The 13,606-nt window shown below is 44.6% G+C and overlaps 1 protein-coding gene across 1 annotated transcript in view; it reads left to right on the top strand.

The window, feature by feature from the left end:
* Nucleotides 1–13,606, top strand: part of LOC144504442 (BRD4-interacting chromatin-remodeling complex-associated protein-like) — a 67,752-nt gene that overhangs the window by 42,434 nt on the left and 11,712 nt on the right. Inside the window, exon 6 of the mRNA XM_078229713.1 lies at nucleotides 8,389–8,608. Within this exon, the coding sequence (XP_078085839.1) occupies nucleotides 8,389–8,608 (220 nt within the window). The remainder of the gene's footprint in view (nucleotides 1–8,388; nucleotides 8,609–13,606) is intronic.

Below are 13,606 nucleotides of genomic sequence, written 5' to 3'. Positions count from 1 at the left end.
CCCTTGAGTGGTCGGAGGCATGGCTGGGTAGTGCCCACTGGACACCCCAGCAGTGTCCATCAGGCACCCTGGCAGTACCAGTTTTGCATTGGCAGTGTGCTAGGGGCAATGCCAAGGGAGTGGGGTCTGAGTGGGGGCTATGGCAGGGGTGGATCATGTCGGGTAGAGGTCATGGTGGGGAGGGGGGAAGTCACGGGTTACGCTGGGGAGGCGCGTGTCGGGGGTCACAATGGGGGGGCATGTTGGGGGTCACGATGGAAGGAGCATGTTGGGGGTTAGGCTGGGGGGACACATCAGAAGAGCCCTGTTGCTGGCAACCCGTGGTGGGGAGCAGGTGGGGGAACATGCCACCGATTGGGGGGGTGGGGCGATGTCTGTAGGGGGAGAGAGGAGGTGCGGATTGCTCCATTATTCTCGCCATTTTGACACTTAGTTGTTTTTCGGGAAAATTTCAACGAGTGTTTCTATTTTCACATTGACTGTATCTTCACGAGTGCGAATAACATAGAACTTTTTTAGCATGATGATTTCATTATTTTATTGCTCAGCTTTACGCCAACTTAATTTTTACTATATACTGTTGTCTTTCGCATAGAAACCACTTTTTATTTTTTTTCTAAAATTTGTTTCTGGAGTTTTTTTTCACATTTTCTTTTTAGTTTTTCCAAGTTTCAACTTGTGCCTAACCAATCTGACACCTGACTGTTCCATGCAATTCTCTGACAGAATTGTGATAATGTAATTGTGGTTAACCAGGAATTCATTTGCCTGACTCCATTATCTAAAGCAGGTAACTTATTCTTGTTGGATGCAAATAGATCTAAAAAGAAAGGGAGGTAAAATTCAAAGTTGGTGAGGGTGCAAAGCAGCTGGCAATGATACAACAGATGTATAATGGACAATTGATTTCCTACTCCTCATTTTGTGTCCCAGTTAAATTTGAATTTTGCCATTAGGTTTGCATAAAATGCACAAAATTGATGTGAACTGCACATATTTTGGGTGATAAGTGGCCTTAAAGGTCTAAAATACAACACACTGCAATTCTAATGACAGTCATGCTGAATGCCAGATTGAGGAGGTGTTAGTGTGTGTACAATGAGTATCAGCTGAAAGTACACAGATGGACAGGTGATGATATCAGTCAGTGTATAATGTTGATTTGATGCATTCAGCAGCAAAAAGCATCCCTCGACAACCCCTACCAACACTATTTTAAGGGAAACTACTTGCAGGTTTATTTTGGATTGATTTCTATAGACTTGCTGCGATTGTACAAGTGTTTTGTTCAGTAAGTTCTTAAAGTCTAGAGGAGGTAATGTGACATGTGACGAAGGAGTTGCTCCTGACTGTAAGGCTTCTGCACAAACCAATTGCTCCCACACATGGGTGCAGTACCTGACATTTTCATTGCAATACTGCTTGACTTGGAGAATGAACAGAGAAACACAAAGCAAGCAATCTGTTTGGAAAGGGAGGAGGGCTCCCCAGGGCATTCTATGTGAACTTCAGAGAGGAGCAGTGTGTGAAATATCTGTGCTTCACTAATGGCTTCCACACTGAAATCTGCCCACTGTTGCAGCTACAACTGCACCTTAGAGCTGGGCAAGGACTGCATTGCCAGTGGCTGTGCAGGTGATCGTGACCATGAACCTTTATGTTTCTGGCTTCTTCCAGGCTGAATCAAGAGATATTTGCAACATTACAATTTGTTGTCCACTGCTGTGTACCGGAGGTCCCTGGCACTCTCTAGTCAAAGAGAGCTGACTACATTTTTATTCTCTCTTGCCAAACAATAGCAAGTTAGGATTGCAGACTTCCCTGGTGTAGGGTATCATTGACTACAAGCATGTCACTTCGTGGACATCACATGCCAACTCTGAGGTATATACTGCAACTGAATGAGATCCCATTCCCTCATGTTGGTATGTGCCCCTACGCAGCAAATCATGCTGGTCAATGGCCCAATATCCTGGCAACAGTCATGATGCCTTAATTTTGTGGCAATCCGCTATTCTTTCTGCATTTGAGCCACCACTATAAATCAAGGGCTTTCCGCTGTTGACATGGCTTCAATGACTGATGCACAGCTCATTTATAAGTAGACAGTATGCATACAATGAAAGCCTTGGAGGACCCCTGCAGTTCTTGGCAGACTACCTATCAAAATTCGAAGTAGCCTGATGTATACTGCACAACCTCATCTATACATCGAGCAGCTGAAGAGTAGGAGGAGTAAGATGGAACATACATAGCCTCTTTTTGGTTGGCTGATCATGAACATCTCTTCCAATTGCAATACCAGTTAGTGCAACCCAATTTCCCATTCACCAGCAGTCCTACACCTTCCATTCCCTCTATCGCTAACCATCGCAGCGTCCAGTTGATTATAATGCAAAAATAAATGGCACTACAATATAAATATTTAAAACCAAATTAATGATTCAAACCATGCCATATGACACACAAAATTCAACTAATCATCCTCCGATATTCCATATATATTATATAGACCAGTGGCTGCAGTACGAACTGGACTAGGAATTTCACAGTAACTTCAGTGCAGTGTTAATGTAAGCCTTACTTTTGACTTATAAATAAACTTTAAAATGCTTTTAGTAAGAGGCTAAATGGACTGGAAAGTCCTGCACCACCTCGCCATGGGTGGCAGCTGTTTGGGCTGATTGGCTGAGAGTCAACAACAGGGGCCACAGTGCTGAGATGACAAATATTATTCCTGAGTGAAGATAGGTTTGTGCTTCAAGGAGCCACTGCCACTCCCCAGGCAGATCCTCAACAATTATAATTTTAATCTCAGTTGTTTGGGTTTAATATCAGTTAATATCAGGGATTTGTTCCCAGGAGCAGGCTGAGGGTAAGAGAGTGGGTTTTCTGACTTTAATTAATTATTTATTTTTTCAGTTAATTTTGGGTTTAAAATCGGAGGTTTTTTTCAAAACCGGAAGTCGGGCCAGGAGAGGCCTGGGGAAGTTTTTGGAGGGTTTAAAAGCGCACCAAAGTATACAGCGGGCAGCATCGTAGCGGGCAGCAGAGTGAGTGGGAAGTTGAGTGAGCTGTCAGGGCTTTGGCTCACAGGGCTTGGACGAGCAGGGGTGAGTTTTTGTTTCCTTACACTCTTATTAACTTTTCACTGTCTTACTTGACATAAAGTGTCCAGTATGAGTGTGAAACCAGTGTGTTGTTCCCAGTGTAGGATGTGGGAGGTCCTGGAGGCATCTGGCCTCCCGGACATCCACATCTGTGAGGGGTGTGTCGAGCTGCGGTTCCTGAGGGACCGTGTTAGGGAGCTGGAACTGCAGCTCGAGGATCTTAGGCTGATGAGGGAGAATGAGGAGGTGATAGACAAGAGCTATCATCAGGTGGTCACACCAGGGCAACGGGAGGAGGCCAAGTGGGTGATGGCCAGGAAGGGTAAGGCTAGGGTGGTTGAGAGCACCCCAGTGGATTTGCCCCTGCACAACAAGTACTCCTGCTTGAGTACTGCTGGGGGGGACAGCCCGCCTGGGGGAAGCAGCAGTGGCCGTGTCTCCGCAGTGGAGTCCAGCCCTGTAACTCAGAGGGCTAAGGAAAAGAGGAGGAAGGCGGTATTAATCGGGGACTCGATGGTGAAGGGGACAGACAGGCGTTTCTGCGGAGGTAGGCGGGATTCTCGCATGGTGGTCTGCCTCCCTGGGGCCGGGATCCAGGATGTCGCTAGTCGCGTCCCGGAAATCCTGAGGTGGGAGGGAGAGGAGCCTGAGGTAGCGGTACATATTGGTACCGCTGATGTGGGTAGGAAGGGAGAAGGGGTCATGAAAAGGGAGTACAGGGAATTAGGGAGACAGCTGAGAAAGAGGAAAGCAAAGGTAGTAATCTCAGGATTACTGCCTGTGCCACGGGAAGGTGAGGGCAGGAATGGAGTGAGGTGGAAGATGAATGTGTGGCTGAGGGACTGGTGCAGGGGGCAGGGATTCAGGTTCCTGGACCATTGGGACCTCTTTAGGGGCAGGGGTGATCTGTATACAAAAAACGGGTGGAACTTGAATCACACGGGGACCAATATCCTGGCCGGTAGGTTGGCTAAGGTTACTGGGGAGAATTTAAACTCGATAGGTTGGGGGGAGGGGAGCTAGAAGAGTTGACTAGGATCAAGGAACTAATTGATGGGGTGGAGGATGCAGGGGTAAGGGGAATTACAAAATTAATGGTAGAGGAGAGGGTGCAAGTGAATGAAGGCGGTAATTTAGATAAGGGAGTAGAGGGAGAGGGTGTTCGCGACTCATCAAAGCGGGTCCAGATAAAAGCTGGAATAAGGACACTTTGCCTGAATGCACGAAGCATTCGGAACAAGGTAAATGAGTTGATGGTGCAAATCAGCACGAGTGGGTACGATCTAGTGGCCATTACAGAAACGTGGCTGAAAGGTGACCAGGACTGGGAGATGAATATCCAGGGGTATCAGGCGTTTAGGAAGAATAGACAGGAAGGAAAAGGTGGTGGGGTCGCGCTATTAATAAGAGATAATATCAGGGTAGTACTGAGGGATGACATAGGCTCTGAGGAACAAAACGTGGAATCATTATGGGTAGAGATGAGGAATAGTAGAGGGAGAAAGACACTAGTAGGTGTGGTATATAGGCCCCCAAATAATAATGTTGAGGTAGGGAGGGCTATAAACAAGCAGATAAGGGATGCGTGTAAAAACGGAACGGCAATAATCATGGGGGACTTCAACATGCACATTGACTGGCAGACTCAAGTCGGTAAGGGTGGAATGGAGGAAGAGTTCTTAGAATGCTGTCGGGATAGTTTCCTTGAACAGCATGTTACGGAACCGACGAGGGAACGAGCTATTTTGGATCTGGTATTGTGTAACGAGGTAGGTAGAATTAAGGATCTTATTGTGAAGAACCCTCTTGGGTCTAGTGACCACAATATGGTCGAATTTCTGATTCAGATGGAAGAGGAGAAAGTTTGGTCCCAAACCAGTGTCCTCTGTTTGAACAGAGGGAAATATGATAGGATGAGGGATGAATTGGCTAAGGTAGACTGGGAGAGCAGGCTGGCAGGTAGGATAGCTGAGGAACAGTGGAGGATTTTTAAGGAGATCCTTTTCAGTTCTCAGCAAAAATATATTCCAGCAAAAAACAAGGATTGTAAGAAAAGGGAGAACCAGCCGTGGATAACGAAGGAAATAAAGGAGAGTATTAAAATAAAAACAGCTGCGTACAGAGTGGCCAAAAATAGTGGAGAAACAAGTGATTGGGAAAAATTTAAGAAACAACAAAGAGAGACTAAGAAAGCGATAAAGAAAGGAAGGATAGACTATGAAGCTAGGCTAGCAATTAATATAAAAAATGATAGTAAAAGTTTTTATAAATATATAAAAAGGAATAGAGTGGCTAGAGTGAATGTTGGACCCTTGGAGGACGAGAGGGGGGAGTTAATAGTGGGAAATGAGGATATGGCTGAGTCTTTAAATAAGTTTTTTGTGTCGGTCTTCACGGTGGAGGACACAAATAGTTTGCCAAATATTAACGATAGAGGGTTGGCAGCAGGAGAAATACTTAATACAATTAATGTTACCAGAGAGGCAGTGCTGGGTAGACTAATGGGACTGAAGGTGGATAAGTCCCCGGGTCCGGATGGAATGCATCCCAGGGTATTGAAAGAAATGTCAGAGGTAATAGTGGATGCGTTAGTGATTATTTATCAAAACTCGTTGCATTCTGGGGTAGTGCCGGTTGATTGGAAAACGGCTAATGTTACGCCGCTGTTTAAAAAAGGAAGGAGACAAAAGGCGGGTAACTATAGGCCGGTCAGCTTAACGTCTGTAGTAGGGAAAATGCTGGAATCCATTATTAAAGAGGAGATAGCAGGGCATCTGGATAGAAATGGTTCGATCAATCAGACGCAGCATGGATTCATGAGGGGAAAGTCGTGCTTGACGAACATGTTGGATTTTTATGAAGATGTGACTAGGGCGGTTGATGGAGGAGAACCGGTGGATGCGGTGTTTTTGGATTTCCAAAAGGCGTTTGATAAGGTGCCCCATAAAAGGCTACTGAAGAAGATTAGGGCACACGGAGTTGGGGGTAGTGTGTTAAAGTGGATTGGGGACTGGCTATCCGACAGGAAGCAAAGAGTCGGAATAAATGGGTGTTTTTCCGGTTGGAGGAAGGTAACTAGTGGCGTGCCGCAGGGATCGGTACTCGGGCCGCAACTATTTACCATTTATATAGATGATCTGGAGGAGGGGACGGAGTGTAGGGTAACGAAGTTTGCAGACGACACAAAGATAAGTGGAAAAGTGAATCGTGTGGAGGACGGAGAAGATCTGCAGAGAGATTTGGACAGGCTGAGTGAGTGGGCGAGGATATGGCAAATGGAGTATAACGTTGATAAATGCGAGGTTATACACTTTGGAGGAAATAATAACAAATGGGATTACTATCTCAATGGAAACAAATTAAAACATGCTACCGTGCAAAGGGACCTGGGGGTCCTTGTGCATGAGACGCAAAAGCCCAGTCTGCAGGTACAACAGGTGATCAAGAAGGCAAATGGGATGTTGGCCTATATTGCGAAGGGGATAGAATATAAAAGCAGGGATGTCTTGATGCACCTGTACAGGGCATTGGTGAGGCCGCAGCTGGAATACTGTGTGCAGTATTGGTCCCCTTATATGAGGAAGGATATATTGGCATTGGAGGGAGTGCAGAGAAGGTTCACCAGGTTGATACCGGAGATGAGGGGTTTGGATTATGAGGAGAGGCTGAGGAGATTGGGTTTGTACTCGTTGGAGTTTAGAAGGATGAGGGGGGATCTTATGGAGACTTATAAGATAATGCGGGGGCTGGATAGGGTGGAGGCGGAGAGATTCTTTCCACTTAGTAAGGAAGTTAAAACTAGAGGACACAGCCTCAAAATAAAGGGGGGTCGGTTTAAGACAGAGTTGAGGAGGAACTTCTTCTCCCAGAGGGTGGTGAATCTCTGGAATTCTCTGCCCACTGAGGTGGTGGAGGCTACCTCGCTGAATATGTTTAAAGCGCGGATGGATGGATTCCTGATCAGTAAGGGAATTGAGGGTTATGGGGATCAGGCGGGTAAGTGGTACTGATCCACGTCAGATCAGCCATGATCTTATTGAATGGCGGGGCAGGCTCGAGGGGCTAGATGGCCTACTCCTGCTCCTATTTCTTATGTTCTTATGTTCTTAATTATAATAATCTACAATTCTAGAGGATGGAATGCTGGATGCCTGTGGCACCCTGCAAGTTTCTTTGAACAGTAATGATGGCAGCAGTCTGAGCTTGTATGGCAGTTCCACATGTCAGCTGTTTGCTGCAGGTGCTGCAATAAAGCTGCGGTATTGGCTATCTAATATTGCCTGGTTGAATCTACAAATGTGCTAATAAGGTTGGCCGCCATGTCCATGTTGGAAAGGAAGGATTTCAAGCTCCATATAAAATCCTGTGCCAATTTGGTGCTGGACTCTTCCATATCACTTTGCATTGCTGCCATTGCCTTTTCATAGTTCGCCTTGAGGATCTACTGAACCCAGCAAGTAGAGCACATTCCTCCTCTACCAAGGCTTCTAATACAAGATCTGAGATTCTGAGAGCCTGCACTTTTGAATGTCATGCCATGCTTCTTCCCAGGTCAAAATCAGTTGTGAAATAATATCCAGCACCTGCTGCAGCCACAGTGCACCTCCTGTTTAAGAAGTGTGGACTAAATTTAATTTGTGCTAGCCTTTCACAATTTTGGGACCCCTGCTGAGGCATGCAGCTATTCAACAGCACAGTTGGTGTAGGCTGCAGACTGCAATCATAGTAATGAATAGGCAGCATGAAGTTGGGTCTCCATATGCATGGGAAGCAATGGGCAGAGGTTAATCAAGCACGTGATTTCTGCCCCTGTTTCAGGAAGTTATCGAATTTCACAGCCAAAATCTTTTGTGGTGCTGATATTCATTTTCAAACTGCATTTTACAAGCCAACAAAATATATTTTTATGATAAATTACTGTGGAAAATTGACTTCTTAATTTCAAAGTCAAGTTTATTTGTGATATGTCGATACTCAGCATACTGGAATTAATAATTATTGTAGTTAAGCCATAACAAGACCACAAATATTATCTAATTAGTTATAAAACAATTTCACTAACTATTCCAGAATTTGTTTCCAACATTTACTTTTTCAAATTTATTAAAACGTATATTTGTAAACTAGTATATCAGAATTGTAGTTGTATTAATTGATAAATTGATTAAATTTCCAAAAGTGGGCCAACTTAAGCCATTGTGTAATTGTGTAAATTGTTCAGTTGGATACTTAGATGAAGTCATTGTGCAATTTTATTCATAAAATAACATGATTGTAGGCTCCAAAGAAGATTATGACAACAAGTAAGCACCAACCGGTCACTAGTCACTCTTTGGCTAGCTTGGGACAGCTCTCCAATCAAGTTTCGGCTTCTCTCTTTGGTAGTCAGACTCTGTCCACTTCTGTTCCAAAGGCTCATTCTGCTGATGGTGTACGACAGCCCCATATACCAAGCATATTGAACAGTGGAGGAATTCTGGGCCAAGCTACATGTCTGGGTAAGTAAGATAATTTTTCAGTGTATTCATTCTTGTATTTCTACTGTGTTAGGAATGAGTCTTGAAATATTTGCATACAGTGTGTGCATGTATATCAAATGTATTGTAGTCGTGTTGTAGTGAGTCACCCAGAAATTAAGTAGATGTAAAAGAAATGAAAATGCTTCAAATCTGCAAACAGTATATATCCTACTGAGTGCCTGAATAGAGAAAACATGAGTGCGGATAGTCAGAGACCAGACGTAGGTCCCCCCCACCCGCCCCCATCCCAAAGATGCGCTACGGAATCCCCTACAAGTCCCAACATAATGATTCTGTGGAAATTGCCCAGTAAGTTTGAACATCCAATCCCTCTGGATCCTCTGAAAAGGTCTCCTACACTGAGTTAATTAGAGACTTTGGATGGTTCTGACTTACCTAGATAATTACCCAGGAAATGTTGGAAAAATTCTGAACTCAGCACCATACCCAGTTGCTCTAATCCACTTACCTTATCCATCCCACCCCCTTAACCCACTTACCATAACCATTTACTCTACTTCCTTACTCACCCTAAAACCTTAACCCTGAAAGTGGCCACGTACCTTACCCATCCTAACCCCTTACATCCTTGTACTAACCTTCTGTCTGTAGCTTTTATAAGAAGCTTTGGGACATTTAAACTCTACTTACTAGTGCTATAGAAAGGGGGCTGTGTGGCTTCTGTGTCGATTCTCTCTGCTGCTCCTACCGAGGTTTCCTGCGCTGAGTCAGTTTGGAGGGATCCTCCATTGGAAGATTGGCCAGAAAAATGGAGGAAGGTAAATGTGTATTTTTTTGTCTGATTTGGGTCAGCAATCCTGATTGGAAGATTTGGACCTATGTTTCAGGTGTGAAGCCTGCATGAGAACTCAAATTGGCTGCATTTTCAATAATACTGAAGTAAAACCAAGGGCAAACAATGTATGCAAGAACTTTTTAAAAAAAAGTAAACTAACAGTACCTACTTTTAAATTGAATATGTAAATTGAAGCAGTTATTTAATTTGCAAGTTCAGACATGAGGATAAAATTAAGAATCCTAAGGACTTGTGGTTCAAAACAATAGTTGCAGGTAAATAATTGATACTTTTTAAATGGACAGGCGCTGATCAGTATTTAGTTCAAAACAAATTGAGACTTGTAAAAATGCATATAAACAGATACCGTATGTACTCAAGTAATGGTCGATCTCACCTGAACCTTTGTGAAAAAATCATTTATTTATCATATACCTCATGTATAATTTGACCCCTGACTTTTGGCCAAAACTTCAAACTCTTTGTACTGCACTCCACTGAAGTCAAACCTGCCCTCATGCAAACCTACTCAGTGATGGAATCACAGAATGTCGCACCAGCGAAGTTGGCTGTTCAGTTCCTTGTGTCTATGCACTTCAACACATGCTGTCAAGGCTACCACCTCACTGGTGTGTGCTGCGTTCCCGCAGTCCCGCCTTCTAATCTGGAAATTGGAAGAAAAGCAAATACACAGCCCAGTTCAAATTTGATGTGGATGAGGTTGTAGAATAGACAAATAATTGTGTGGCAGTTTGAAAATTCAAGATATTGAAGAAGAACATTAGAATTTGAGAGAAGCTCTGAACACAGTTTAGCAAATGCCTAAGAATAAATGTGCAAACACATCTTGGCATGTTGCTATGGTTGGAAAATTAAGTTACAAAACACTTCAATGAAACTCGCCAGAATGGAATCTCAATTTCTGGTGGATCTGTCGTAATCTTTGCTTTGAGTTAAGTAATAAAATTAGGCATTCAGATTTCAGAGCCAGCCCTGGATGGTGTACCAGGTTTATGAAGAGAAACAATTTTGTACTGTGCCAGAAGGACCAGGCTGGGATTTTCCTGCCCTGCCATGGCAGGACCTGCCGTGGTGGATGTGGCAGGCAAGCCAGAAGTTTGACTTTTGGCGGGTCCGAAAGATCTCAGCGACAATTGGGGCCAGAAAATCTTGGCCCAAAATTTCACAACATTTTCCAGCAGAACTTGCTGTGACAGGCTTTTCACATTTCAACAATTTATAATAAAACATCAACAAAAGAATGCCTGCATTGGGAATATGCATGAGACTCCCAAGAATTTGCCGGTCAAACGCTGAGCAAGGTTGGAGACAAAACAGTTTTAAGGAAGACAACTGGCCATGAAAAAAACTGAATGAAATTGTATAAATTTTTATATATATGGTTTTTATTTTTGATGACCTGATACATTTGATGAATGTAGTTATACATTTAACGTCCGTCTCCATGGAGGTTTTTTTTATAAATAAAAATTCAATAATAAAAATACTTCTTGCCGCCTTTTGTAGGTGGGATTGGTGGGAATGGTCTCTGATCTGGCAATTCTGTAATAGTGATGATGGATTCCAACATGTGAAAGTTGACCCCTACTTTTTGGCTAAAAATGTAATCTTAGAAACTTGGCTTTTACACAAGTATATACAGTAATTGTATTTATGTGGAATATCTTGGCTTCTGACTTACTGAAAATGACAAGAAAGGCAGTTGTCTAGGCTGTATAGTGTAAGATTCCATTTCTTCTATGATACCTTGGAACCTATATTATGTTAAAGGTTTCTTTTATAAACACAACTTGTTGTAAGACTAATTAGGCATTCTGGACTTTTATTTCCCTTTGTTGCAGGGTGGATCAGGGAAAAACATTTCATTCGTTAATCTACTTTACCTGTTGCGTGGAAAGAAGAGTTTGCTGTACCAAATGGCTTTTTCTAGTTTCATGTTTTCTTTCTTTCTGATTGTAGTGTGCATTAATAAAAATCTTTTGGCATAGCAATTTATAGCAGTAACATCTTCCAAGTTACAATATACATGTATCTAACTTATTCAATTGTTCCTAAAAGCATAGGAATGCTTTTTGACATAGGTGAACAGAATGAATTGTAGCTGTTTATTTCAATCCACTTAAACAGTTACACCATTTCATAGATGGGGGAGAGGGGGTGGATTCACCACCCCTGTTCATTGCTGAGGGAAATCCCGATCACCCGCTGAATGGGGTGTTGGGCCAAAAATGGGATTCCCACCAGTCATGAACGCATTTCGGATTCACCCGGCCCGCCCCACTGGCCCCAATCGAATTCCAGCCCAGAGCGGGCTGGAACCCGATAATTATGGAAAACTCCTTGTTTAAATATAATTAGCGGGCTGCCTGAAAAAATATCAGCAATTCTGAATTGCGCTGCAGATGCTTGTGGGCAGGGCTTAACACACCTGAAATCCTGCAGCTCCAATCGGCACCTCCAATCGTGCATGCACAGAAAAAAAAATGATAGAATGCGGCTCCCATGCCACATTGCTCCCGGGCCGGATAATGCCTCCCCTTGGCCCCCACAGACACTGCCCCACCCCCACAACATCACATCCCCTTATTTCCCCACCAATTTCAGGCAGAGTGGCAGTGGAACCCCCCTTCCCCCTCATTGATCTCAGGCAGAGTGGCAGTGGACCCCCCCTTCCCCCTCATTGATCTCAGGCAGAGTGGCAGCGGACCCCCCCCCCTTCCCCCTCACTGATCTCAGGCAGAGTGGCAGCGGATCCCCCTTCTCCCACCCCTCCACGATCTCAAGCAGAGAGCCATCAGACCCCCCCCTCGATCTCAGGCAGAGAGTTGTCAGACCCCCTCGCCTCGATCTTAGGCAGAGAGCCATCAGACCCCCTCCCCTCGATATCAGGCAGAAAGCTGTCAAACCCCCTCCCCTCGATCTCAGGCAGAGAGCCGTGAGACCCCCTCCGCTCGACGTCAGGCAGAGAGCCGTCGGACGCTCGGCACTTAACTCCTCATGAACTGGAGCGCCCGAATCGGAGTTTTGTGGAGCATGTCTGTTTTCTGCCGATTGTGGATGCATGTAAATGCATTTAAATGACCGTTGCACCTGTTTTGGGTGCGGTCCCGATCGCAGCCATTTTCAGGCCTTTGGGGGAGCTGACACGGATTGCGCTACTCGCTTTAAGTCGGACTTTACCAAGTTTTCGCACCCAAAAACAGGTGCAACTTGATGGTAAAATCGGGCCTATTGTCTCTGTCCTCTAAAAGCTTTGAAGTATCCCTGGTCACTTTAATCTCCATGCCCCCTGGACAGCTGGAAGGCTTCCAAAACACTGCAGCACTCCATACAGCAGAAGGGATTCACCTTTTTCTCTCTAGGAAGCTGTGAGAAGATCCCTTTCAGGTCCCCTGACTGACAAAAGTCACACTTCCACAGGGGCGGATTACTGTTCTCTACAGCTGTTCACTCAGGTCCACTGTTTTGACACAGCATTTATTTCATGTCTCAACCTTCATATATATTCAAACCCTTTGAAAACCTTTGTTTCCATTTAATTGCAGTCCAGTCCTTTTAACTCTCTTTTGATATACAGCTTAATGGTTTTTACTCAGCATGCAGTCAACTGTGTTTATTTACCTTTCTCTTCATGCTTGAATGCATCCCAAGTACCTCCCCCCCTCACCATTGTTCGTAACTGCAACGCTTGTGCAAGAGAGGAACGGAAAAGCATTTAGCTGCTTTGAAGATTTTTGCAGCCATGGCCACAAGCTCTCTGAGGGGGTGGGGAAGCTAGGGGGTCACCCTCATTCCCTCCTGGGGGGGAGGGTGTGGGGGGGGGGGGGTGACCTGTTATTTCAGTGATGGGGCAGGTGGATGCTCCTCATTGCTGAGGGGTTGGTGGTGCTCACTTTGTCAGCATCGGTGGGGGGGGGGGGGGCTGTAACCATTTCCGTTTCTGAGGGGAGTGGGCCTATCAGCCAATGTGGAGATTAGGACGCCCTTTAAAAATGGTGCCCGATCTCTTGAGCAACCGAGCTGGCCAGCGGGTTTCCTGAGATGCTTGAATTTGCATCTATCAGGTGGGTGAATCCTACCTGACAGGTGTTTCTTCAGAAGGAACTCTTCAAAATGCAGCTAATGAAAATACAACAAAACTTACTCCAACTTATAAATCA

The sequence above is a fragment of the Mustelus asterias genome, chromosome 15 (assembly GCF_964213995.1).
Source record: "Mustelus asterias chromosome 15, sMusAst1.hap1.1, whole genome shotgun sequence".
In the NCBI taxonomy this organism is placed as follows: Eukaryota; Metazoa; Chordata; class Chondrichthyes; order Carcharhiniformes; family Triakidae; genus Mustelus; species Mustelus asterias.
The sequence above is the reverse complement of the archived record's forward strand: the minus strand, read 5'-3'. Positions and strand labels throughout refer to the sequence as shown.